Source organism: Cucurbita moschata, unplaced genomic scaffold, assembly GCF_002738365.1.
Source record: "Cucurbita moschata cultivar Rifu unplaced genomic scaffold, Cmos_1.0 Cmo_Scf00005, whole genome shotgun sequence".
Lineage (NCBI taxonomy): Eukaryota > Viridiplantae > Streptophyta > Magnoliopsida > Cucurbitales > Cucurbitaceae > Cucurbita > Cucurbita moschata.
In genome coordinates, this window is record NW_019268521.1 from 4,353,798 (window position 1) to 4,380,542 (window position 26,745).

A 26,745-nucleotide genomic window follows, 5' to 3' on the forward strand; every position below is an offset into this window, starting at 1 on the left:
TTTTTTTTTTTTTTTTTTTTTGTCAAGATATACACATAACAAACTCATAGTCTAGTTTATTATTCAAATAATTTTTTCTTTTTAAGACACCTTCACCCAGTTATATGGTCTTGGTATTAAAATCATTTTTAATTATATTTTCCATTATTATTATTATTTTGCATTTATAATTCAATTTTTTAAATAGAAATGCATCGTTACTTATGAAATTAAATATGGTAGTATAATTCAACCGAATTTAATTCATTTGGTGAAGGTAGACACACACATATTTATCGTACACTTTAAAATTAAGTAATTATAAAAAAAAAATTATATATTCTATTTAAATATAAGTGGTTATTTGTTCTCACCCACGAACCAAATCGTATATTAGCCAAATAAGAATGTAATAATTATTCTTTAACAAAAAAATGGCAATTATAGAAATAGAGAATATGATAATTTAAATAATAATAAATAAAATTAATGATATTAAAAAATGATCGTTTCTTAAACGAAGAGAAATAAAGAAGAATATTAATTAGAAAACAAAATTTGTGTAATTCACGAACGTTCTATATTTGCTTAAGCAACCAATAAATATAAATATTATTAAAATATAGAAAACGTTACAGATTCCTTCATGCTTATCTAATGACACGAATTCTTCATTTCCAATACTTTAATTTTTTAATTTAATTCCAAACCTCGTTCTTGTCCTTTATGCCCCAACATGAATAATTATAATTATTTCTAAAATTTATTAAAAGAATAGGAATTGAGATGAGACTAACCTCTTATGATCATGTTCCATGTTCCGTAAGATTCTACTACATCAGTTGGAGGGGAGAATGAAGCATTACTCATAAGAGCGTATAAACCTCTCCTTAATAACCTCATTTTAAAAGAAAGAAAGCTGAAATGGGACAATATTAAGCTTGGGTCGTTACAAATGATATTAGAGCCCGACATCGGACGATGTGCCAACAGTGATGCTAGACCCCCAAAGGGGAGGTGGATTGTGAGATTCCACATCGGTACAGTGATGCTAGACCCCAAGGGCAGGTGAATTGTAAGATTCCACATCGGCACAGTGATGCTAGACCCCCAAGGGGGAGGTGGATTGTGAGATTCCACATCGGTACAGTGATATTAGACCCCCAAAGGGAGGTGGATTGTGGAATTCCACGTCTATAAAGTGATGATAGACCCCAAGGGGAAGTGGATTGTGAGATTCCACATCAATACAGTAACGCTAGACCCCAAGGTGGATTGTGAGATTCCACATCATACAGTGATGCTAGATCCCCTGATAGATTGTGAGATTCCACATCATACAGTGATGCTAGATCCCCCGATAGATTGTGAGATTCCACATCATACAGTGCTAGACTCCCAAGAGGGATAGATTGTGAGATTCCACATCGGTTGGAGAGAACAAATCATTCCTGTACATTTTAAAACAAAATCTAGAGAGAAAACACTTGAGAAAAAGCCCACAAAGAAGAATATTTGTTAGGACTATTGCTACAAGTTCGAGATTCAAAACATAATTTTGAATTCGAATTCGGTACCAACATTTTCCTATATCTCTCATGTATGACCACATTAAACAGGTAGAGAATCATAAACATATGAAAATTGATGTGGCCAAAATGACATTACACATGATTTAATAAGAATTATTGGTAGGTGGGGCAAAGCAAATGAGATAAGAGTAAGAGACTCCACTTGTTCTCTTTTCTCTCTCTCTCTCTCTCTCCTGTTTCCGTGATATAGAGAGTGTTTGTACAGGTGGGCGAACTCTGGAGAGCCTCAACGATATCTTTTACCTCTAAATATTTTCATTTTATTCTTCAAATTTTCTTCTGCCTCCCCTTTCGGCCGACTGCAACAACAAGAACAACAAGAACAACAAGAACAAGATCGTCCAATTTCACAGACGTTGGATTAGATTAGATCTACGGTTGTGTTTAGAGCAAGAAGAGTGGTCCGGCCATCTGGGTTTTGATTTGCTTTTGTTTTTTTTTTTATGAAATATGGAGAAAAGCTGCCAATCTTCTGTGACGGGAGATTCCTCCGCCGCTAATAATGGCGGCAGTGCGGCCGCCACAGGCAGGGACCAATATCTCAGGCACCTCGATAAGCTTTCCCACAAAATCTCCAAGCCTAGTTTCGTTAAGAAGCCCGGGGGGTTTGATTCTTCTATCCATTCCAATCCTAATTTTACTCAGAATCAGAGTCTCTCTCAACCGCCGCCGCCGGAATTGGCGGTGCAGGCTCAAACCCAACACCCACCGCAGCACAATCAGCCGCCGGTTTACAATATCAACAAGAATGATTTCCGAGATGTGGTTCAGAAGCTCACCGGATCGCCGGCGCATGAGCGGTTCTCGAATCCACCGCCGATTCATCCACCGAAGCCTCAGAGCTCTCGCCTGCAGCGAATCCGACCACCTCCACTTGCAAACGTCAGTAATCGTCCTCCTCCGATGATAAACAGCGCCGTTCCTATCCCACAGTCGCAACAACCACCACCACATGGCCTGAACCCTAGAAATTTCATTTCATCGGCTAACAATTTCGGCCCCATTGGACGGCCCATTGCACCGCTTTCGCCTCTGCCACCGCTTCCAGCCGTCCACGCGCCAGCTGAATCTCCGGTTTCAGCTTATATGAGATATCTTCACAACTCATTTTCAACTCTGGATTCTAATCAGAAACATTTCTCGGGATTTTCACCTCTAGCTCCTCTTGTTTCGCCTGGTTGGAACAATTTGACCGCACAGCAACAGGTTCCACCGCCGGCCATGGCGGAAGGGGCCACTCCTCCTCCTCCTCCACCTTCGACGGCTGCAATGGCTTCAGAACCTCAATTCTCGATGCCCTCTTCGCCTCTTCCATTCGGATGCATGAATTCACCAAGATCAGCATACCCTTTGCTGTCGCCGAGCTTGCTGTTTTCGCCGGGGCCGTTGGGGTATCCGCAGCTCCCATTGTCGCCCACTGTGCCAGTGCCCAGCCCCAGATGCAGAGGCCTCTGAGTTTTCTTTCAGCATATGGTAAGTTTGAAAAGAGAAATTGGTTAATCTTTGTAGTTCCTCACAGCTCTCAGGTTCTTTGTTTTCACTATTAGATTATTTGGTATACATGTTAAGATGAAGGGTAATTTGGATGATGATGAGTTTGTGAATTGGGAATGAGTTTCAGTTTCACTACTGGTTCAGAAACTGGAGTTGGATCTGTAAATCTCCTGGAACACCTTTTTTGTTTTGTTTTTGGTTTTGGTTCTTTGTGTTTTGAGGGTTTAGGGTTACATTTACAGCATTCAAATGCTATAAGATTACATGTAAGAGACACTTTTTTAGCCTAAGCTTTGTTCATCTGCCTTACAAGACCTTGTCATTTGGTGGCTGGAGCTCATACTCAACAGTCCTGATATTGCCTACATGTTAATGAGATGGAATCATAGTATTTTAAGCATAGGCTCGAGCTCACGTAGATGGCTTTCTATTCCTTCAACAACCCTGCTAACAGTGAAATCGAGCAAGGCTCGGTTGGACTTGATTCGTCTAGTAACGATTAGGGCCATTTCCCGAAGCTTAGCCTGTGTTTTCGAATTTGATGAGATCTTGTTGCAAATTGTTTTGCTGTTACATGGGTTTATAGTAAATAATGTGTGTTCCAAATTGTGCTTTAGTTTGTTTCAGCTTTAGGAAGAATAAGTAAAGAAGATGGTAAGGAGGTCTGTTGTGTGTGTGTGTGTTTTGAATGCATAAACCTGGTTTTTGCTGCTACAGAAAGAGCTCCCAAATGGCATTCTTGTGGAATTAGAAAACTGGGAGTTGCAATCATTAATGTTCTACTGTGGAAGTTTGAATATTATTCTTATTTTTTGGACCATTAGAGACATTTGAACTTTGTTTTTAAATCTCTTGGATTTTATTGCATTCGTCAACCTTTTCTACTTTCTTTGACACTACGTTAAGTGGGCGAAAGCAACTGTAGTTGGATTGATTAATTGACTACAAAGTAGGAGATGAATTTTGGATGAATTTGCAACAATTTCATTCCCATTCCTCCTTTTTGGAAGTAGTAATCATATTCTTACTTCAAATATTTTCTACTTCCACCCGTCCCAGAAATAAGTGGAAGAAAATATCCACCCGTCCCAGAAATAAGTGGAAAAAGACAGCGAACTCATGCTCAAAGTGGACAATATCATACCATTATGGAGAGTCGTGTTCGTCTAATATGGTATCAGAGTCATGCCTTAAACTTAGTCGTGTCAATAGATTGGTAAATCCTCAAATGTCAAACAAAGGACTCCAAAAAAAAAAAAAAGTCGAGCCTCCTCGAAGGCAGTAAACAATGACTAAGACTCCAAAGGAGTCGAGCCTCAATTAAGAGGAGGCGTACTTTGTTGAGGGGAGGTGTTGGATGATGAAAGTCTCACATGGCTAATTTAGGGAATGATCATGGGTTTATAATCAAGGCCCAAAGCAAAGTCATAAGAGCTTATGCTCAAAGGGGACAAAATCATACCATTGTGGAGAATCGTGTTCAAGACAACACGGTGAAAGATTAAAAAAAAAAAACAAACAGTCTAAACTTTAAAGTTTGTGTCTACTTAATCAATAGTTCTTAAAAATGGATGATCTAACCTGTTCTAATGAGATCACAAGTGCCCCTAAATAGACTAAAGACCTAAGAAGCATTTGAAACATATATAAACATTCATAGGCTTTAAAAATAATTTTCAATCAAAAGAAAATCAGTGAAAGAGTAACCGAAATTATTATTTGGTTTGGAAAGAGTAAAGAATTTTAAAATACGTGTAAACGTGTACTATAATTAAATAATAATCCCTTCTAAACTAGGCTTTTACAACATACCTGACCGCAGATATCAACTGAGCACTGAAAAGATTAGCCTCACAGAATCATAGGCAGGCCTGCAGAAACTGAATACTAAGGCATTTATGATAGCAATTTCTTTGCAATTGGAATTTCTTTCATCTCACCATTCACCAATCAACATAAATCCCTACAACTACATGTGCCACGATCACATATAGCAGGATTCAAATCAGATATCATAGGGAAAGTTCATATAATTACTTGAGGAAGATCCGTATCGAAGAAAGGTAGATCAATTACATGATGCTTAATAACATGTAGCATTTATATTGGATTAAAAAAGCCAATTCAGAGACATGGAATTGATTGGTCAATAGAAGAAAAAGAAACGAGGGGTCGGGGGAAAGACAAACGAGCACGTTTTTTCCAGAGTGTGGTGATGATTATAAGGCTAAGAAATACCTAGATAACAATGGAAAAGCCAAAGTTCCAAACAAGCACTTCTCCAGAATAAAACATGTTAAGGAGAAGTTGAATCCTGCACGTGCAAATCGATTTGCTCATTACTATTCGTCATCGCGTTTGGGAGCTGCTTCTTTGATGTCATCTCCATCATCCTGATAACAACCCAGAAAAGAATTTGTGCATCAGTAGCAAATATAAAGTGGCAATAGTCAAGACACAGGAGCAGATAATTAACAAAGATTTTAGAACATGAACTAATTACCTGCATGTCCGAAGTCCATAGGGTGAGGTTGTCACGAAGAAGTTGCATGATCAAAGTGCTATCTTTGTATGATTCCTCGCCCAGAGTATCCAACTCAGCAATTGCCTCATCGAAAGCCTGAGAAGTACGATGGTAAGTGATTTGAACTGACTTATAGACTACAACTGAAGGAAAAAGATGGTGTCATTCCAGACTTGAGAACAGAAAATATATGGTTAGAGGTAGGGGTGAAAATTGAAGCCAAAGAAAAGAAAAATAAAGAACTGAGCAAATTGACCAAAACCAAAACAGCTCAGTTTCACACTACTTAGAATCCAAAATAGCTCAACCTGTTCAAATATGGTCCGTTGGTTGATTATGATTGATTCATTTTTACTTGGTTTTATACTTTGTTCCAGTCAAATTGATTGATTTCCAGGCATGGTCAGTTCAGTTTATAACAAAACAATAAAAATATAAGAATGGGTTGGCTGAAACATCAGCCAAAATAAACATCAGCCAAAATCTATACCAAAGCGACTGACTTGCACAATGTTACACCCAATTTTAGGTTGCAAATATTGAAAGAAATAAAAATTAGCTTCAGGACATGATGCAAGGGAGATGCAAAACAATCGTGAAACCTGTTTAGCAAGGCTGCAAGCCCGATCAGGGGAATTCAGAATCTCATAGTAGAACACTGAGAAGTTCAAAGCCAGCCCAAGTCGTATGGGGTGAGTAGGAGAAAGTTCAGTATTTGCAATATCCTGCAAACGTAAGAGTTGCACTCCATTAGAACAGTAACTTTTCTTTATTAGAGAGCTACTCGTAGCCCGAGTATGCATATGGTTAATGCAATCATGATTTTAATTTGAAGCTTAAACCTCACTGACAAGCAACTCGCATTAAATGCAAAGGAATCGCTACAAAAACAATTTGAAGTTCATATTTTCCCATAACTCTTCCCAAGATTTTCGATGCAGCGAATTTTAAGCATATTGAAATCACTTTCCCAGAAAAACTCGTGATTTTACGAGAGATGATTAAATTTGTACTGAAAAGAAAGTATCAAAAGAGAATAGGCTCAAGAAAAACGAAGGGGGACAAAAGAGGGAAGACTATGGAAGTCTACTTTGATGGATTTGTTTCTTCTCAAAACAGACAATATTATCTCATAAACGCAGGAAATTTGATCAAGTATGTAAAGATCAACGCAGTATTTTCTTAGTTGATTAAAATGTCTCCAAGGGAGAAAACTGCAAGTAAGACTGGGAGACCTAAAGGTAACTACTCCACGACATTCAAATAGCCCTTGGAAAGAATGAGAGAACGAGTATTAGATACCTAACAAACCGACTGATTATGATAGGTGCATCGTAAAACAGAGACGGAATCAAACCTGAGCAGATTTATAAGCAGTGAGTGTACTTTCGGCAGCTTCCTTCCGCTTGGCTCCGGTCTTGAATTCAGCCAGGTATCTATGATAATCGCCCTTCATTTTGAGATAAAACACCTTGGAGTCTCCGGACGCAGCGGAGGGAATAAGGCGCGAGTCAAGAAGATTAAGGATCCCATCGCAGATGTTAGACAGCTCAGTCTCGATCTTGGATCTGTAATCTCGGATGATCGAGACATGATCATCGTTCCCTCGGCTCTCCTCCTTCTGCTCAATGGAGGAAATAATCCTCCAGGAAGCTCTACGCGCTCCAATAACATTCTTGTAAGCAACAGAGAGAAGGTTCCGCTCCTCGACGGTAAGCTCCTCGTTGTCTACGGCGGCGGAGACCTTTTCCATAAACTCGACCATCTCCTCGTAGCGCTCGGCCTGCTCGGCAAGCTTAGCAAGGTAAACAAACTCCTCGCGAGGGGAAGAGGCGACCGCCATTCCAGAAACAAAGAGGAACGATTAGATCTTATGAGTTCAAGAGGGCGGAATCGAAATCGAGGGAGAAGGAACCGAAGGAGTTGGAGTATTTGGTGTTCGAGTTTTTGTCTTCCTTCTGCGAGAGAGAGAGAGTGGATCGATAATTGCGTTGAGGACGAAGATCTGAGAGAAGAGATGGATTAAATGTGAGCCGTTGGATTCAAGATGGACGGTGCAGAGATGTTCAAAACTGTGCGCCTCCTGTTTTTTGACAGCTTTTATTTTTATTTATTTTTATTTTTCCTTTTAGAAATCTTCGGTTTGACAGCCTGACATGTACTAATGCAGCTGGCACGCACGGGTTTTTCTCCCTCTTTTTTTTCTTTAATGTAATGAAAAAGTTGGCTCTTTTTCGTGAGATGTTATTTGGGCCGATGGGCCTAATATGGGCCTAAGTTCGGCCAGTCTTTGGCCCATCAACCTCTTCTGAGCCCATCCGTACAGCCCATTTTCAGTCCACTAAGACTTCTCGTGAATGGACCGTGGGATGATTTTTAAAATGATAAAAATGAAGACTTCGACACGTGCAAACTCCACAACCGAGGGAGGTTGGCGTTGAGATCCCAAGGATGGGTCTCACGTGCCACCACGTGACACCCTTTAATTTTTTATTAATATTCTCACAAACTTACAAATCATACACACACATTCCCTTCCTTTTCGTAATTCTCCCTACCCACTTAACAATTTTTTTATTATTATTATTATTTTTAAAAATTTTGAGGGAAAGTCCAAAAGAAAAAGTCCAAAGTGGACAATATCAGCTAGCAATGAGCTTAGACGGTTACAAGTGGTATAAGGGAAAGCCTAAAAATGACGATATTTGCTAGTATTACAAATGGTATCAGAGCCAAACAGGAAAAGCCTACCATGTCTGCTAGCAGTGATCTTAGACAGTTACAAATGAACAAAGCATTTTCTATAAAAGTGTGAAAACCTCTCCCTAACATATGCGAAAAAGCTCATATAGGACAATATTTGAAGGGAGCAGACATACATGGCAGACTCGAGAAGCCTTAGAATTCATCAAAAAGAAGCTCACACTTCAATTTCTATTAGAGAATTTACAAATCCACATAAGTTCCACGAGCATCGAGTCGATACCGAGTAGGACGGCGAACGAACAAAGAAAAAAAAGCAAACAGTTTCACAAACCCAAAAACATTATAGTTTCCATAGCTAAGGGGAGGGAGGCCAACCAAAGACTCCATTATCATCATCTATTCCTTCATAAAATCTCAACTCTAATCCCTCTAGCCTGCCTTCATCGTCCCACGGATCGTCGTAACTACAACCATCGTCGAAGTAATCAGCAGAAAGGTCCCATGCCAAGTCGTCTGATACGTACGAGTAGTCCGAGAATTCATCCCATTCGTTTCTCTCGTACACGTCCCTAACGAGAGGCCCCAACACCCTAAGTTTTGGGAACTTCTCTGCAACAAGCTTATCTTCCAGCCTTATATCCCAACACCCTCTCAAATCGAGAAACTCGAGGTCGGGGCAGCTCGACAGTATCGTCATTAAACTTTTAGTACTTAGAGTATGATAAGCCATTTCGAGGTGGTTGAGTTTCGGCATTGTGGCTGCAATAGCACGAGCTTCATCGTCCGGGGCAAGCAAACCCGCAGTATGCAGCGGATGCAAGTTCCTACACATTCCAACTAAAGCTTTGCAATTCTTTCCAATGAACTCTAAACCACAAGCACTGATTTCATCACAATAGCTTAGATCCAAAAATGTAACAGCACAGAGCCTTCCAGCAATTTGTTCCGCTACACCGTCGCTTATATTGCTCCGTGGCAGCCGCAACGTTCGAAGCGAACCAGCACTTGAAAAGACAATATAAAACAAAACATCATCACAATTAACACAAAATCCACAAATGTTAGGAATAACGACTCTCCACAGTGGTATGATATTGTCCACTTTAAGCATAAGCTCTCGTGGCTCAAAGCCATACCAATGGAGATGTATTCCTTATTTATAAACCCATGATCATTCCCTAAATTAGCCAATGTGAGACTCAAAGTACACCATAGAGCCTCCCCTGAGGTCTATGTAGCCCACGAACAGCCCCCCTAAATCGAGGCTCAACTCCTTTCTTTGGAGCTCTCGAACAAAGTACACCCTTTGTTCGACACATGAGTTACTTTTGACTACACCTTCGAAGCTAACAATTTCTTTGTTCAACACTTGAGGATTCTATTGACATGGCTAAATTAAGGGCATGGCTCTATACCATGTTAGGAATAACGACTCTCCACAATGGTATGATATTACCACTTTGAGCATAAGCTCTCGTGGCTTTGCTTTGGACTTCCCCGAAAGGCATCATACCAATGGAGATGTGTTCCTTATTTATAAACCCATGATCATTCCCTTAGCGAACTCGGACTCCCTCCCAACAATGCTCAACAGTTAACATATCAATTAAAATCCTTACTGATCAGCAATGGAGAAGAAAATGCGGGTGTTATGAAGACCAGAAACGCAGAGCTTACGAAGCGACCCGCCACTTCGATTAATCAGAATTTGAAGCATTCGATCGACGTCGTCGAGCTGCCTTCGACTACTCCATTCTTCAATGTCAAGCTCCTGCCAGCAGTAAGGTCCCATCACTGCTTTGGCCCATGATTTGCAGACCATGGGGATCACAGTGAGTTTCTCTTGGAGTGAAAGTTTACTAAAGATTAGCCCCAAAGCGTCCGGTATAAGCTCATCCCAGTGCCTGAAATCGCTTCCCTCAGCCATCTCTACTCCGCTTGAGATATCACATATCAAAAGTCAATTAATCAGTTCATTGATGCATAAGGCATCAAACAAACACATCAGAAACTTGAGAAATCGCCAAGGGGGAAAAGGGTATACTTAAGATCCAAATTAAACAGAAACCCACAAGATATTCAACAATCTAAAGCATAAATTTCCAGACCTAAAATCAATTCAACGCCATAAAATCAATACAAGAACAAGCATACATACAGATCATAACTGAAGAACAAACAAAACCCAGAAATCAGAGGACATCACTAAACGATTCAGAACACAAAACCCATAATTTAAATCTAAAAACGAAGCTACCCAAGTGGAGAAAAGAGAAGAAAGCTCACCTAACCAGAGCTTAATCGGCCAAACAGAAGGGGGAGAGAAGGGGGAGCTTTGTACCCACCTAACCAGAGCTTGAATGCAAGCAATAAGCAGCAAAATTTGAGGGGGGGGGGGAAGGGTAAAAACCCAATAATCGTATGAACGAGGGTTAAAAACGGATGCTCAAATGGCAAGACGCAAAGACGGGATAGAATGACACAACTAATATATTTAGTTTTTCCTTTTAAATAAAAAAAGATAACAATAACAAGAACAAAGTAACCGAGGTGCTTGAAATTTACTGGCTACTTTGCTTTTTCTCTTTTATTACTGAGGTGACTGAGGCAGTAAGTAACCCCTTAGTTACTGTATGAGAGAGAGGGAAGAAGTTTCAATTCCAACTAAGGGCACGTACAGGTGTCGGTGACAAGGATTGTAGAGGGAGGAGAACTTGTAAACTAATGAACTGCGTACCTCTCTCTTCTGTTCAACGCAGCTAATTATAATTCTATGATACAAAATAGTTAAAATTATTGAAAAGCGACATTAAATGTTATTAAATATTCTATTTTATTTTAAAAAATTAAAATATGTATTTTAAATTAAATAATATTATAAAAAATTTACCCTAAGATATGAATCTTAAAAGTTCGAAAGTTCGAACACAGACAACGACAAAACGCATGATCTTACTTTATGATAATAATAAATTAATAAGCGTCATTTACCAAAGATGGAAGGAGATTTATTGAGATATCAATCATTGAATTGAAACGGCATGAGATGATAAAGCTTCAGAGGAGAAAAGAGGTAAAAACTAAATGCAACCATATGAAAACGTACACCATGACAAACTTAAGTCCATCACTAGTAGATATTGTTTACTTTAGCCTGTTACATATCATCGGCTCACTGCTAGCAGATATTGTTCGCTTTGGCACGTTATACATTGCCTCACCCTCACGGTTTTAAAGCGTGTCTACTAGGGAGAAGCTTCTATACTATTTTCTTCAAAGGAACGTTTCGTTCCCCTCTCCAACCAATGTGAGATCTCACAATCTACCATCTCCTTGATGTGCCAGGAAGGACGTTGGGCACACCCAAGGAAGATGAAGATCTCACAATCTACCCTCTCCTTGATGTGCCATGAAGGACGTTGGACACACCCAAGGAAGATGAATTGTGAGATCACATATTAGTTGGAGAGAGAAACGAAACATTCCTTATAAGTGTGTAGAAACATCACCCTAATAGACACGCATTTTAAAAATCATGAGACTGATAGCGATACGTAACAAGCTAAAGTGAACTACCTACTGGCCGTGGGCTTAGGCTGAAATACAAAATTTCAAACATTGCACACAAGTAGTAGAGTGTAATTCCGTAGAGTGTAATTCCGTAATCACAGTGAATTATAGTACTAAGTAAACCCCAAACATTTCTTATAAGTGCATAGAAAGATCTTTCTAATAGACGCATTTTAAAACTCATGAAGCTGATAGTGATACGTATCAAGCTAAAGTAGACTATTTATTAGCCGTGGACTTAGACTATGGTACAAAATTTCAAGCATCCAAATGCACACAAAAAGTCGAGTATAATTCCGTAATCACGGGGACTTATAGTACTGAGTAAACCCCAAGGACGAGACACAAATCTATTCCATTATCTATCACATTCCCCACAACAGCCTCAACCACACCCCAATTTTCCTCCTTTGAAGGAGTGTTATAGACCCTTAACCATCCATTTGGTTCTCTTCTATTTGCTTTAATCTTAAAGGAAGAAAGAAAGAAAGAAAGAAAGAAAGAAAGAGGGGAAGCAGACAAGGCAGGTCCTTTTTGTTCAGCCCAGCGACGTGACATTTTATACGTGGTCTAGTAGAACAATAATGCTTCTTCTTCACTCCTCTCCTTGATTGGGCCTGACTTTGGAAGCAAAGCAGGGGAGGAAAAGAGCTTTTCTCCTTCTTAACAAGATGTTAAAAAGCTCATAATACTAAGAACCAAATCTCTAGATTCAAGCCCTTTGTGAGTTATAACCGAGCTCTTCTGTCTAGTTCCTGCAAAGGGAAGAAAAAGTGAAGGTAATGTTCAGTAAAGGAATCTTCTTGCGTAAAATGAGTGTGCGGAAACCAACCATGACAAGCACATTGATGATGCTGTAGCTTAGTTCCTAATATGGAGATGTCATGGGCATGCAACATCAAAAGGAAAGAGACAAGAGGAGCTTGGGGCTATGAATGATGTTTGGCTTTGGCGAACCCAAAGTCCAAATGTCATTTCATCATCATCATCATCATCAACAACAGTTCTCTTTAACACCCCTTTACGGTTGAAATTTGAACCTTTTTCTACTGACCAAAACAGAAGAGCCAAGTCTATGCCCAACCCATTTCCTAATATAGGAAATGGGGTAATATGAGAAGGAAAAGTAACAGATTATGAGTATATTGTTAAGATATCTATGGAACAACCCTAGCTAACTAGGTACTTGCACTCATGTCTGCAAGGTAGTAACGATTCTATTCTAACCAACAAGTTACAAAGTTCAATCGACTCTGAGAACCAGACCGATCAAAACTCGTTGCTACGAGAAAGTCGTGAGACTCTCAAAGTAAGTTTTCACATAGTAGAAATGTATAATCACATCTGCGGCACTTGATGAGAGACAAGTTACAAAGTTCAACTGACTCTAGGAGCCAGACTGATCAAAACTCGTCGCTACGAGAAAGTCATGAGACTCCCAAAGTAAGTTTTCACACATTAGAAACGTACAATCCTATCTACGACACATGATGACAGACAAATCTAGAAAAGGTAATACAATGCAGAGGCACAGTGGCCAATGCCAGTGAAATCAGAGAGTTACATAAGGTTCCTAAGCTATTCATTGAAGCTAAATCTGTTAGGAGCTTTAGCTTTAACCTCAATGGACAGCCTCAATTCACCCCATCCATAAAGAAGGGCGTTATTAAACATTAACCAATTCAAGTAATCCACCTTCATATTTAAGCATGAGTTAATGAGCAAAGCCATGAAGTTGAAGCAGAACACAAGTTCAATCCTATGAATACAAAGCCAACACGGCTCTTAATGCTCCAGCAAGTGAAGCATTACTATTCATAAACATAAACTTTCATTATTTCTGAAGAGAACAGTGCATAACTAGCAAGCTAGAGCGCGACGAGCTCGTTATTGATCCAAAGAAACAGATCTCATTTACTAACCAGCCTCTAAAAACAGCCAAAAACATGCCTATCGTTATAAACCAACATAACAAAAACTTCCTAAACCAAATTTTCTTTATACTAAAGAACATATGGAGAGCACAAACTTGCAACAAAAGTAGCCATTAACAAGTACACAGAAAAGAAACAGATACTATACACACCATTTGATGAGCCAACCAAAGAGAAAGTGCTGCATAATGGGAACTTTCTCCAATACTTCCACCTTGTACATCTTCAGCAACCCACTATTAACCTTGTTCCAAGTAGGCACCCCACTAATATCATCAAGCAATGGCGAATGCTCTGAAAATGGACCCTTCTTCACCTTCTTTATGAAGGAAATACACGAGAAGTAAAGATACTCGTTTGAAAAACTGTCTAGTATATCCTGACTGTGAATGGATTTAGGTTTCAGATACTTATGATCTATCAACTGTGATGATCCGAAAACGAACGACAAGAAATGGTAGTCATCAAGGCCCCAAACACCATGGGAACCCGCAGGCTCCAAACAGTACACCAACTGCAATTTCCTCATTAACTCGAGGTACTTCACGAAAACCCTAACGACAACAGCAGGGTAATCCTCCTCTTTGATTATCCCCAATTTCGCCAAGCAATACAGCCAGGCTGCGAATTGTGTCTCGTGCCCAGTACCATAGTCGATTCGCGTCGAATTCCCGAAGCCATCAGTGAAATAAGGTACAAGTTCCACAGTGGCTGAATGAAGATCCTCGGGGAGAAATCGAAGCATAAGAGAATCGCTGTTCTCCACCATTCGCGCATGCCATGTCCGATAAGAAAGGTTTCCATATCGAGACGCCATACGCGCCGGTGGTATATCGTCGATCCACTGAATCAGAGTATCAAGAATCGAGACGATGGAATTAACGGTATCAGATGCGTAACACGGATCTGAAATTTTCCGGCCTCGAGTGGATTCAGACAGAGCGACGATAAAACCAATAAAATTTCTTCCGGAATCGGAATCGTGGAAGTGGCGGAGATCATCGGGAGAACGGATTCTTTTGGAAGGAACTTGGAAATGGTAAGGGGGAGAGACGACAGAGACTCTTTGGGGCTGAGGGACCGGAGAAAGAATCATGGACTGGCTAGGACGAATATCGACCGGAATACTGGCCGCCGGAGTAGGACGATGAGTCGGAGCGCGGAAATTGGGCGAAGGGATTGGGAATTCAGGGGATTTCGAGTCTTCAGGTTGCATTTTTTCGATCGGCGTCGGAGAACGGTGGAAAATTGGAGTTTTTTTTAAAAAAAAAGCGAATTAATTTCACTGTTTTGGGCCGGGACGAGGCCCAATAATTATTCGCCTCGCGAGAACGGCCCATGAACTTTTAAGGCCCATTGGATAACGCAACTATATTTTATTTATTACTTCCAATATACCATAAAATGGGAGAAGGCATGCTTCAATCTCTTTTAGGTCTCGTAGGTCACGTAGGACGTTGTCCGGGCCCAGAACCATAGTTACTTGTTATTTCTATTTGTTTTATCTTTTAAGGTCGAGCCAAATGATGATCTCCCCTAAGTCTCGTAGGACGTTGTTCAGGCACAGAATCATAGTTACTTATTGTTTCTAATTGTTCTATTTTTTAAAACCGAGTTAGATAATTTTTGTCGGTTGGTAGTGAGAAGACTCTTAATGTCTGAATACCCGAGAAAAGGACCATTTATTTGGGAGAGTAAAGTATTATTTATTTATTTATTTATTATTAATTTTTTTAAAAATAAAGAGAGAGAGGAAAACGACAAATATAGTCGACAATTTTGAGGAAAAAAGCATTTGAGTTTCGATCCCACACGCATGCTATGAAATTCAAATTCAAACACGACGCCTTCCATAATCCTTCCAATCCAATTCAACGACGTCGTTTTTTTATAAATATCATTTATATTTTCTCCAAAACTGTATATTTAATTAATTAATTTTTATGATTTTTGTTTTAGTTCTTATATATTGCTTATTCCACATATTATATTACTTAAATTAAATTAAAATTTTCTCGATATGAAGAACGATATTAGAGATTTTGAAATAATTAATTTTTTTTTTCATTTTTAAAATTACATTATAATCGATTAAATATTTGATTTTACTATTTTAATTTTAATTTTAATTTTTGCGCTGTCAAAGTTGATTTTAAATAATTCAAAATATATTTAAAAAATAATAATAATAATCAGCCCTCTCCCGTTTTCAACGGCGTTAGTTTGCCAGGTTGAATAAACGAAATATATATTATAATAACCGGCGTGTTTCTTAATAACTGAGTCACCGTCACAATACCCAATAAAAACCGGGCACGTGAAAGACACGCGCCAAAATTCAACAAAATAAAAATAAAATTTTATTCAATTTAAATGAATCAGTCAACGCCTTGACCAGGCCATTTGAATTTGGATAAAACGACAGATGTCCCTATAAGATATTATTTATAAATTTAACATTTATAAATATGAATATGATCATTTTTTAAATAAATAATTTATTACATTATTGAGTTAGAAATTTATAATATTAAATTATGCAAAAAAAAAAAAACTAAAATAATAATAAATTATTTCCCTTTTGAGTATTTGAAAAGACAATCCCAATAAAACTTATTATATTGAAGTCGGTACATCCTGAAGTCATTGCTTATGAACTCAATTTATAATTAATTATTTAACTAAAATCCTTAAATATCCATATTTTCTATAAATTTAAAAAAAATGTCGTGGCGTTATGTCTTCAAATAATAAATATTAAATTAAAGCTTAATTTATGGCAAAGTTTAAACCATATTGTAAGTAATAATTAAATGATGGGTGAAGCATTAATTAATTAATGTGCCTAAGTGGATTCATTAATTGCTTATTAATTCAACATAATAAAGTCAACATTTATATCTACCCATTATGGCTTTATCTCCCATCCATATAATCTTTACTATAGAATGTTCGGCAAATAATTCAAATTAATAAGTATTAATTTCACTTAAACTATAGTTACTAACCATATGAATTTAAATATAATCTAATTAATTGTTTTTTTTATAATTAAATCAGGTATTTTAAGATAGCGATTTAATTTTTATTTATTCACAAAATTATTCGAATTTTAAAATTATATAAAAATGTTTTTTTTTTTAATATGGACTATAATATATTTTTATGAATTTTAATATATAGCAAGAAAAAACACCACTTTCCAAAACACGTGGATTTTATGATAAATAGTTATCATAAAAAATATATTTTAGTAAGTTATTTAAAACCAGTTAGAAAGTTTTTCGTAAGCACTCTATTTCAGTATTATAATTTTATATTTAAATTTTATTGGATCATCCAATAACTAGGCGACACGTGGTCACAGTCTTGTTTAAATAAATTTTAAATTTGTGTTATTATATTGGTGTCATTCATATCTCATAAAGGTTGCTTAATTTTAGTTTTTGTTTTTGTTTTATATGGTTTGGTAATTAAATACCAAATATTCTTATGCTACTTAGGTCCGGGAAAACTGTGAACGATGGGTTAGTTAAAAGATGGTTATCAGTTAAACGGTGTATGGTGCCGTGACATTTTCATGATAATAATTAGGGCAGAGAAAGTACCTTGAGAAATTGTATGAATATCACACGCTACAATGCTCGAGACCTCAGGTAACCTATGTTGTACTCTTAGGAAAATCTCAAACAACTTTATGGAAAAGGATGCTTGTACCTAAAATTTTTAACTGTGTACTCATATACAAAATTTTAAATGGGTTTGTGGTTTATCTCTCGTACAACGAACCGAACCGGATGGTCTCGTCCAATAATTTCTCGGCCGATCTCTGTCCACCTAACCTCCACAAATAAAGTTGTGTCCATACACAAAAGAAGGGACTCCGAGTTTATAGCTATCAATTTCTCTGTTGAGCCATAAATATTGACCAAAATTCAACTAGGCCAAAGTCAGCCCATAAGCTCTATAAAAGCACTTGAAAGTCTCCCATTTATCCACACCGCTCAAAAAAGCTCTCCCAATGGGTACCATTTCCAACTCCGACAAGCCCCATGCCGTGTGCATACCATATCCAGCACAAGGCCATATCACGCCCATGTTGAAGCTAGCCAAGCTTCTCCATTACCATGGCTTCCATATCACCTTCGTCAACACCGATTTCAACCACCGTCGTCTCCTTAAGTCTCGAGGCCCTGCAGCGCTCGATGGGCTTTCGTCGTTTCGATTCGAGTCGATCCCTGACGGTCTACCTCCGACGGATGTCGATGCTACTCAGGATATTCCATCGTTGTGTCAATCCACACGGCGGCTGTGTTTGCAGCCGTTTAAGGAATTGCTGCATAAGGTTAATTCTACTCCTGATGTTCCGCCGGTGAGTTGTATTGTGTCGGATGGCGTTATGAGCTTCACGATTGATGCGGCGGAGGAGCTTGGAGTTCCGGAAATTCTGTTTTGGACTACTAGTGCTTGTGGGTTCTTGGCTTACTTGTACTATCGACAACTTGTTGACCGTGGCTATACTCCGTTGAAAGGTTTGACTTTAATTATTCAACGCTCTCGCCTTAATCTTTTAATTAAATAATAATAATTTGATGAATTGAAAAATAATAAATTCAATTTCTAAAAATAAAAAAATAAAGCGATTTCAATTCTTATCCTCTTAGAATTTTTTATTTATTTTTAATAGAAAATTTTCATTTTTTTTTAATATAATTTTCATTAAAATTATAAAAATGGTAATAATCCTAATAAGTTTTATTTAAAAAATATAATATAATCTCACCTTTCTATTTTAAAAAAATATATTTATTTACTAAATAAATAAATAATTTTTTAGTCTTAGATTCAACTGAGACAGGCAGGATCTCTAAGTTCTAAGCTTACAGCTAGTTGATATTGTCTTTTTTGGGTTTTTCATTTTGTACTTCACCTCAGCGTTTTGAAAACGGTTCGTAAGTAAGAAGTTCTACACCCTTATAAAAATGTTTTATTCTCGTCTACAACCAATGTGCGGTATGGTCTGACAATTCACTCCAATCGGGGCTCAGTGTCCTCTATAATCGGGGACCAACGTTCTCACTAGCACACTGCCTGATATCTGGCTCTGAATCTCTGATACTATTTGTAACAGCTTAAACCCACAAGATATTGTCTGCTTTTGCCTGTTACCTATTATCATTAGTCTTACGATTTTAAAACTCTATTATTGTTACTTATTATCCTTAGTCTTATGATTTTAAAACTCTATTATTAGGGACCCTTATAAAGACTTTCGTTTCCTCTGTAACGGATGTGAGATCTTGTCATTGAAGATTTAGACAGAGTCAGGGACAAAAATATATTCTCGTCCCTATCCTAGCTTATTTAGCTACCGAGGAAAAATTCCTTTCCATTCCATCCTTATTTCTCCGTTTAAAATGGGAATTCACCGAAATTCTCATCTCCATAGATTAAACGAGAATTTCTAGTTATCGTAGCTCAAAAACGAGTCGAGATTTGAACTCGTTTGTGTTTGGTGCAGATGAAAAGGATTTAAGCAACGGATATTTGGAGACGCAAATAGATTGGATTCCAGGAATGGAAGGCATTCGTTTGAAGGACATGCCAAGTTTCGTAAGAACAACGGACCCAGAAGATGGAATGGTTGATTTCTTATTATCTGAAACAAAAAGAGCTGAAAGAGCTTCCGCCATTGTTTTGAACACAATGGCTTCACTGGAACAACCAGCTTTGAACGCCATCTCCTCTCTCATGCCGCCCGTCTTCTCCATCGGCCCTCTTCAGCTGCTCTTGCAACACCTGGTTCCTGATTCTCGCTCCGATTTGATGGCCCTTGGCTCCAACTTGTGGAAGGAGGACCGAGCCTGCCTTGAATGGCTCGATCAGAAGTCGCCCAACTCGGTCGTTTACGTCAATTTTGGTACCATCTCTTAACCGATTCAATTTAAGGTTTCTATTATTCTGTTACAAATTACGAACTTCCACAATGGTATGATATTGTCCATTATAGGCTTTGTTTTTTTGTTTCTCCAAAAGACCTCTCCCAACAATCCTTCCTCGAGGCTTAGGAACCCTTGAACAGTCTCCCTTTAATTAAGACTCGACTCTTTTTTTCGAATGCTCGAACAAATTACACAATTTGTTTCAAAGACACTATAGAGCCTCCTCTGAGATCTATGGAACCCTCGAATAGTTTTGACTTAATTGAGGCTCTTTCTCTGGAGTCCTCGAACAAAGTACACCCTGTTGGATGATGAAAGTCCTACGTGAACTAATTTAGGAAATGATCATAGGTTTATAGTCAAAGAATACCATTTTCATTGTTACGAGGCCTTTTGGGAAAGCCCAAAGCAAAGCTATAAGAGCTTATGTTCAAAGTAGACAATATCAACTATTGTAGAGAGTCGTGTTCATCTAACACACCCATTGTTCGACATTTGAGGATTGAGCATGACTCTCGTAGCATGTTAGAAATCACGAACCATTTACGATAGCAGATACTCATAGATCTGCGAATGTGAGACTCTCTCCCAACAACCTTAAGTGACATAATTTGTTTATATTGGGAACAGGCAGCATCACGGTGATGACGGAAGATCAGCTGAAAGAATTCGCTTGGGGGCTGGCAAACAGCGAGCAAATGTTTTTATGGATCATTAGGCCGGATCTAGTGGCGGGAGAGACGGCGGTGCTACCACCGGAGTTCGTGGAGGCGACTAAGGAAAGAGGGATGTTGACGAACTGGTGTCCACAAGAGGAGGTTCTAAACCACCCGGCAGTCGGCGGGTTTCTAACGCACAGTGGATGGAATTCGACGTTGGAAAGCATAGTGAGCGGAGTTCCGATGCTTTGTTGGCCGTTCTTCGCCGAGCAGCAAACCAATTGCAGGTATTGCTGCACGGAGTGGGGAATTGGAATGGAGATTGACACCAATGTTAAACGAGAAGATATTCAAGAGCAAGTGAAGGAGTTGATGGAGGGACATGGAGGGAAAGAAATGAGGAAGAGAGCTGGGGAATGGAAGAAACTCGTGGCGGAGGCGGCGGCGCCCGACACCGGTTCGTCTTTCCGGAATCTCAATAATTTGATCCGTGAAGTGCTTCTTCAATCTCCTTGATCCAAATATGAGTACATAACGACCAATATCAGCTAGAGATGTTCATTTGATCACTCGAGGATCAATGAATACCAATAAACTAGGGAAACATCCTATAGATATTTCTCCAATAGTCGGACGAGATTTAAGATTATATTCCTCGTCTACCCTTACCTCAAACCAACCCTCCCGGTCCTGTTGTTTATTTATAGTCATCTTGTCATTTCGAGATTATAATAATCAATTGATTTAAATTTATATTTCTGGTTCTCGTTCTACTTTTACAAACTTTAATATTTATTACATACTACCAAACTAATCACAAATAAAAATTTAAAAACATCCTAAGAGTAACATTAACACAAGTTATTATTGTTAAAAAAAATTATAAAAAACTGTCTATTGACACTTCATATATTATTTATTAATTTTTTTAACATATTTTAAGAGCGACAACCGTATTTTTTTTTTTTCAAAAAATTAAAAGTAACCATAAATTTTTTTTAAAATTTTAAGGACAATTTATTTATTTATTTTTATTCTTTTTCATATTTGTTTTTAATTAAAAATAGTTGGGCTTGGGCCATAAGGGAAAACGTCCCAACATGGGCCGCTCATGCATTGATAAAGTATATTGACGCTTTTACCCCTCATTATGCATTCTCCATCCATAGTTTCTCCAACAGCTTGTAACTCACTCTTGATATATTATATCAATATATGCCATTAATAATTTTCGTATAAAATTAAAGACATTTTATTATATTTTTTAATTAAATAAAAAAATTACGTATTTAATTAATTTTCGATACTCTATTAAAATTTCTGAATTATTTAATTAATTTTAGCATATATTTTCGACTAAAAAATCAAAGGTTCAAATCTTCAGTCTGATACGTTAAATTATAACAAAAATTAAAATCTTAACTCGAGTATAATTAAGCCGATGAAAAAATCCATCAAAATTAATATGGAATAAATAATAATAATTATAAAAAAAAAAGTGGAAAATGGGTGAAAAAGACGGTCAAATCGATCAAGTAGTCAACTTTATACAATTTTCTATCTCCACCTTTTTTTTTGGGTTTTTTTTTTTTTGGCATGAGAAATTGAACCAATAATTCGGTTCGGTTCGATTTGGTTTGGTTTGGTTTTTGTGAATTCGTTCTCTCAGGTGGTTGAAGTTTCAGAGGTAACAGCTTCAGCTTCAGCTTCTGGAGGAGTTTGCTGAGATGTCTGTGAATCTGAAACCCATCGTTAATACAAATTAATATTAACGTAATTTAATTATTGTAATTTATTAACGATAAAACTCGAACAACTTGAACTACTCAACTAAAATTATAAAAATTGAGGGTTAGGTAACGTTTTTGTAGGTTTAGTTCGTGGGTCGAAATTTTTTTTGGTCAGATCAACCCGACCAACTAAAATAGAAAGTTGGGTGTTTTTGATTGGGTTGTGAACTATGTCAGGTTGAGACCAGCTGACCAACCAATCTCAAATATCGGGTTAGTCGGAAAAATTCCAACTATAAACCCGTATACGCTTCTAGATGAGATTCTTAAATTTTTTTACAACCCAACGAGACCCAAAAAGAAAACGGTTGGAAGCTTGGAATTTGGAAGTGGTCCATTTTGAAAGACAACTGGACACAGCTACCGAAATGGAAATCAATAATAAATTTTTATTTTTACCGAACCTTACTGTAATAGCTATATCTCGTCGTTAGTTGATATTGTTGATTTTGGCTTGAATGTATAGTCGTCAACTGATAGCGGATCTCACAATCCACCTTCTTAGGGGCCAACGTTCAGTGTCTAACCCTAATACCATTTGTAACCGTTCAAGCCTACCATTAGCAAATATCGTCCGTTTTGACTCGTTACATATCACCGTCAGTCTCACGGTTTTTAAAACACATCTATTAGAGAGAGTGTTTCAGCGAAATCTTGCACTTACATTCATGACATAGATCTCGTGTAAGTTTATCATCAGCCAATTCGAACATTGGCTAAGAGGGGTCGTGTCGGGTGACTTCTAAGAATCATCTAAATACAAAACTATCAATCACATCGAAACGGGATACCTGGAGAAAGGGGTTGATAATAGTAATAGGTTGGAAACTGAACCACACATGGGGAATGCAGTAGCTGTCTATATAATGAAATGCTACTCTGTCATCAATTTCCTTTCAACAATTGCATTGGCCCAGACAGCTCACTCACATGGCTTTAGCTCTTTACCCACATGGCCCCCATTTTTATTTATTTATTTATTTATTTTACCTTATATTAATAATAATAAATAATAATCTATTTATCTGTTTGTCTGTTCCTGTCAGATGTCTTTTTTATTGTTCATATATAATTCCAAAAATTATAAAAAGAGGTAGAAATTCGTACCTGTGGAGGCAAAACGGTGTCGTATCAGAGGAGGAGGAGGATAGCTGAACGAGCCTTCAAACTGAGCGGCGGCGGCGGCGGCGGCGGGAGGAGGATAGTACACATAAGGAGGAACCGCTACACGGGGCTGATGCGACTGTGAAGGACTGGGAAATGCTCCTCTGGGGGATTGTAATGAATAGCCATAGAAATATGGGTTGTACACTGGTTGCTAAAATTCAATGCTTTTTATAAGTTAGTTAGGGTTTATGGTGACTTTTGATGCGCATGCACGCCAAGTGTTTGAGTAAATGCCGCAATGAAAAATAATGCATAATTTTAAGAGAAATGGAGGCTGGCTCACTTGGTGGTGCTGGTAGTGCTGGTGGTGGTAGCCATAATCAGTAGTGTATGTTGGGTATCTGCAAAGCCAAGAAAAAGAACCAAGTGGGTTGGGATGGGAATTAATTGCTTAGTGGAAAATATTGTTGCACTATTTCTATTCTTTTTATGAAGAACCTTAGCTCAAATGGGACTCAGTTTTGTTTTTGGGACAGTTGTAAACACATTGATTGGTGTTACAGTTGTATTGGTTTTGGGTTTGTCTATTGGTCGGTGGGGCGGAGTTCGCTGGCTCCACTATAACGGCCTAAACCCACCGCTACCAGATGTTTTAATACCCTTTAAAAAGGTTTTTAAAACACGTCGCCTAGTAACAGATTTGTTTCGTTGTGGGATCTCACAGACATGGTTTTGACCCATTGTGACTGTCCTTTCTTTCTTTGCAAATGAAACGGCTGATCAATCTAGACCCACGTAGAAAATCGAGCGATACATAACTTATAATTGAGTGAGCGTTTTTGTTTAAAGTGAACAATATCATACTATTATACAGATATGTGGAGGTTGACACTTTAGACAAGTAAACAGTGGGTCCATATGTTTCCGTTCATACCCAATTTCTAAACCCGTTTAATCTTTTGTTTAACGGTTCAATAATCGCCTATTTGATTTAGTTTAATCCTTGATTTCAATTTAACCTTCATGATTTCTACCCAACTTTCTAATTCGATAATAACTTGACTGACCCGTATGGTGAATAAACGACAGGGGGCGGCGGCGGAGGAAGCGGTGGCTGGTTTAACGGCGGCGGGACTCCACTATAAGATGGTGCTGCCTGCATTGTACTTCCTTGATAGGGGTTTACGCCACCCTGCCCTCGTCCTGAATACCAAAACAAAAATTTGAATAAACAACCATCGTGGTAAAAGTGATAGAGATAAACTATAATACCGACCTCGTGGAGGCGAAGGCCGAGGCCGACCCATTGCAGCAATGTTACAATTAGCTCGTCTCCCATCGATCATTGGGTTTGGATTAGCACAAGCCCTTCTCGCAGATTCAGCGTCTCGAAACGTGACCTGAATAATGATATGAATCACCACGAAACTCAAAAACTTAAATAACTACGAGGCTAACTTACAAAGCCGTATCCTTTGGATTTGGAGGTGTTCTTATCGGTGATAATCACAGCTTCAAGAATGTCGCCGAATTGCTCAAAATATCTCCTCATTTCGTCGGTGGGCGTCTCCCAAGCTAGCCCACCGACGAACACTTTAGTGAAAGTGGTATCTCCGAATTGGGATCGGTAATGTGGGTACGCCATGGTCGATAACACGAAGCTTCTTCTGCATGAAATATAGATATAGATATAGATATAGATATAGATATATATGTATCGAGAGGCTCTAAAAAGCTCTCGGGTTTGAATACGTTCTTCGACCGAGCTGCATTTTTGGGGTTGGAGTGGATGAAGAAGAAGAAAGTAGCAAGAAAAATGATGCCACTGGCAGGGGGTTGAAGCCGTTGGTGATGGCTGTTATAATTTTGATAGGTTGAGAGAAAGGAGAGAGAAAATCCGACAGGTGCAAACTCTAATTTGCTGGATGGGGAGGTGGAAGAAGTGGGTTGGTGGGTGATGTAATAGAAGATGACAGGTGAGTGAGACAATTGCTTCTCTGTCTTACCATTAAAATCCCCCATAAAAAAAAGTTGGATTTTTATTATTTTAATTTTTTTAATTTACCCTAACTTTCCGGTACTTTCCTAGACAGGAGATCAAAATATTCGTTATAAGCGTGTGTAAACTTCTTCCGAATAAACGAGTTTCAAAACTGTGAGACTCATAACAATATGAAACAAACTAAATTATACAATATCGGTCAACAATGTACTTGAAGTATTACCGTTTCTAACCTAATACGAGCCTTCTTGAAAGGGTACTGGACTTGTGATTGGGTACGAACTTACAGGGTTGGTAAGGAAACTCTAGCACGTGCTCTCTCATAAAAAGCATAGAAACATCCTTCCACAGAGCTAAAAAAAGAATCGCTCCTCAACGAGCGTATGTAATAAAATCTCGTCTCGAGTCTTGCTCCTACCATTGGTTAGAACTCCCTCGTAATTTAGGGTTTGAAGTGTCTCAAATCGAGTACTACATTAGTGCAAGATCTTATTGCAAATATTACTAACCAGAGTCGAACGTTAAGGCAATGGAATTCTTTCGAAATCAGATATTAACAGTTAAATTTAATTATACAGATAACAATAACATTAAAACTGTAACTTTTAAAAGTTAGAATTATATTTTTTTAAATAAAGATTTTTATGTTAAATTAATGATTATTTTTATTAATTTAATTTTATAAATATTTTTTTAGTTTGGTTTGGTAAGATAGATAGAAGCTTTGTGAAGAAGGGTCATAATCGGAGGTTGGGGACAGCGTGAGAGACGAGGAAACAGCTAGCTCCATAATAATATTATATTATATTATATCCAGAGAATTAAATTATAGTAAAAAATAAATAAAATAACAAAGCAAAGGTGTTTGGAACATATATGTTCGTGAACTGGCAAATTTACACGTGGCATTCTCAGAAAAAAATGAGCTGGATTTCCATCAAACACAACATTAAAAAAAAAAAATCAAAGTATAGTTTTAAATTCAGTGATTTTTTGTTTATTTTTTAATTAAAAAAAAATTACACTTATAAATACAACTTTTCAATATTAATTAATTTATTTTAAAGTTTAAAATTTTAAAAATGTTCGTATTTGCGTGACATCAAACGGTAAAACAAACAGTCGAAACATTAACCTTCTTTGTTCTTTAGAATTTAATTAAAAAATTGAATAATACGATCGAAATTAAAAATTAATATTGTAATATTTATTTAAATTTGATGAAATTAAAAATGTTTTGGTTTGGAAATTAGTGAATGGCTTTAGGATATGATAATGATTGCTCGAAGATGCATAACATGCGTCCAGTGATAAATTATTTAAACTTTCATTGTTTATTATATGGTTATATCTTATATGGAAAGATATCACTTTTTTATAAAGTGATTTGTTAAATATATTTCCTTCGTAAATTATTCGGTTGTTCGATCTTTATAGCTATCATGT

General features: G+C 37.7%; 6 protein-coding genes across 8 annotated transcripts; 2 read left to right on the plus strand and 4 right to left on the minus strand.

Moving 5' to 3' along the window:
• Nucleotides 1-1,680: 1,680 nt before the first annotated feature.
• Nucleotides 1,681-3,377, plus strand: LOC111442902 (VQ motif-containing protein 9-like). The gene has a single exon (XM_023080463.1). The coding sequence runs from the start codon at nucleotides 2,022-2,024 to the stop codon at nucleotides 3,024-3,026; it is 1,005 nt and encodes a 334-aa protein (XP_022936231.1). The 5' UTR covers nucleotides 1,681-2,021; the 3' UTR covers nucleotides 3,027-3,377.
• A 1,703-nt stretch (nucleotides 3,378-5,080) lies between these two features.
• Nucleotides 5,081-7,582, minus strand: LOC111442903 (14-3-3-like protein A). Its single transcript, XM_023080464.1, has 4 exons — nucleotides 6,947-7,582; nucleotides 6,192-6,314; nucleotides 5,569-5,685; nucleotides 5,081-5,458 (listed from the first exon to the last, which is right to left on the minus strand). The coding sequence occupies exons 1-4, from the start codon at nucleotides 7,430-7,432 to the stop codon at nucleotides 5,408-5,410; spliced, it is 777 nt and encodes a 258-aa protein (XP_022936232.1). The 5' UTR covers nucleotides 7,433-7,582; the 3' UTR covers nucleotides 5,081-5,407.
• Nucleotides 7,583-8,493: 911 nt separating this feature from the next.
• On the minus strand, nucleotides 8,494-10,759 carry LOC111443161 (F-box protein FBW2). 3 transcript variants are annotated; one of them, XM_023080846.1, is made up of 3 exons: nucleotides 10,641-10,759; nucleotides 9,915-10,232; nucleotides 8,494-9,299 (listed from the first exon to the last, which is right to left on the minus strand). In XM_023080846.1, the coding sequence occupies exons 2-3, from the start codon at nucleotides 10,220-10,222 to the stop codon at nucleotides 8,651-8,653; spliced, it is 957 nt and encodes a 318-aa protein (XP_022936614.1). In that variant the 5' UTR covers nucleotides 10,223-10,232; nucleotides 10,641-10,759; the 3' UTR covers nucleotides 8,494-8,650. The 3 variants fall into 3 exon arrangements, with proteins under 3 accessions (XP_022936614.1, XP_022936613.1, XP_022936612.1); XM_023080845.1 differs by having other exon boundaries at nucleotides 9,915-10,224; nucleotides 10,582-10,759; XM_023080844.1 differs by having other exon boundaries at nucleotides 10,582-10,757.
• Nucleotides 10,760-12,054: 1,295 nt separating this feature from the next.
• Nucleotides 12,055-15,052, minus strand: LOC111443160 (serine/threonine-protein phosphatase 2A activator-like). The gene is made up of 2 exons (XM_023080843.1): nucleotides 13,952-15,052; nucleotides 12,055-12,620 (listed from the first exon to the last, which is right to left on the minus strand). Exons 1-2 carry the CDS (start codon nucleotides 15,013-15,015, stop codon nucleotides 12,614-12,616), a joined length of 1,071 nt encoding a protein of 356 aa, XP_022936611.1. The 5' UTR covers nucleotides 15,016-15,052; the 3' UTR covers nucleotides 12,055-12,613.
• Nucleotides 15,053-17,784: 2,732 nt separating this feature from the next.
• On the plus strand, nucleotides 17,785-21,221 carry LOC111443158 (7-deoxyloganetin glucosyltransferase-like). Its single transcript, XM_023080840.1, has 4 exons — nucleotides 17,785-18,331; nucleotides 19,321-19,719; nucleotides 20,372-21,101; nucleotides 21,145-21,221. The coding sequence occupies exons 1-3, from the start codon at nucleotides 17,821-17,823 to the stop codon at nucleotides 20,914-20,916; spliced, it is 1,455 nt and encodes a 484-aa protein (XP_022936608.1). The 5' UTR covers nucleotides 17,785-17,820; the 3' UTR covers nucleotides 20,917-21,101; nucleotides 21,145-21,221.
• Nucleotides 21,222-21,910: 689 nt separating this feature from the next.
• LOC111443164 (RNA-binding protein 38-like) lies at nucleotides 21,911-25,226 on the minus strand. The gene is made up of 6 exons (XM_023080849.1): nucleotides 24,760-25,226; nucleotides 24,574-24,697; nucleotides 24,365-24,500; nucleotides 23,641-23,698; nucleotides 23,298-23,508; nucleotides 21,911-22,139 (listed from the first exon to the last, which is right to left on the minus strand). The coding sequence occupies exons 1-6, from the start codon at nucleotides 24,940-24,942 to the stop codon at nucleotides 22,066-22,068; spliced, it is 786 nt and encodes a 261-aa protein (XP_022936617.1). The 5' UTR covers nucleotides 24,943-25,226; the 3' UTR covers nucleotides 21,911-22,065.
• Nucleotides 25,227-26,745: the final 1,519 nt, after the last annotated feature.

Coding starts and splice junctions, on each gene's coding strand:
- LOC111442902 (XM_023080463.1), top strand. CDS start 2,022: ATGGAGAAAAGCTGCCAATCTTCTGTGACGGGAGATTCCTCCGCCGCT.
- LOC111442903 (XM_023080464.1), bottom strand. CDS start 7,432: ATGGCGGTCGCCTCTTCCCCTCGCGAGGAGTTTGTTTACCTTGCTAAG. Junction 5,686..6,191: donor CTTGCAGCCTTGCTAAACAG/GTTTCACGATTG, acceptor CGTACTTCTCAG/GCTTTCGATGAGGCAATTGC. Junction 5,459..5,568: donor TATGGACTTCGGACATGCAG/GTAATTAGTTCA, acceptor GGTTGTTATCAG/GATGATGGAGATGACATCAA.
- LOC111443161 (XM_023080846.1), bottom strand. CDS start 10,222: ATGGCTGAGGGAAGCGATTTCAGGCACTGGGATGAGCTTATACCGGAC. Junction 9,300..9,914: donor TTCTTCTCCATTGCTGATCA/GTAAGGATTTTA, acceptor TGTCTTTTCAAG/TGCTGGTTCGCTTCGAACGT.
- LOC111443160 (XM_023080843.1), bottom strand. CDS start 15,015: ATGCAACCTGAAGACTCGAAATCCCCTGAATTCCCAATCCCTTCGCCC.
- LOC111443158 (XM_023080840.1), top strand. CDS start 17,821: ATGGGTACCATTTCCAACTCCGACAAGCCCCATGCCGTGTGCATACCA. Junction 18,332..19,320: donor TGGCTATACTCCGTTGAAAG/GTTTGACTTTAA, acceptor TGTTTGGTGCAG/ATGAAAAGGATTTAAGCAAC. Junction 19,720..20,371: donor GGTCGTTTACGTCAATTTTG/GTACCATCTCTT, acceptor TATTGGGAACAG/GCAGCATCACGGTGATGACG.
- LOC111443164 (XM_023080849.1), bottom strand. CDS start 24,942: ATGGCGTACCCACATTACCGATCCCAATTCGGAGATACCACTTTCACT. Junction 24,698..24,759: donor AATCCAAAGGATACGGCTTT/GTAAGTTAGCCT, acceptor ATCATTATTCAG/GTCACGTTTCGAGACGCTGA. Junction 22,140..23,297: donor ACACCGTTTTGCCTCCACAG/GTACGAATTTCT, acceptor GATGGGTTTCAG/ATTCACAGACATCTCAGCAA.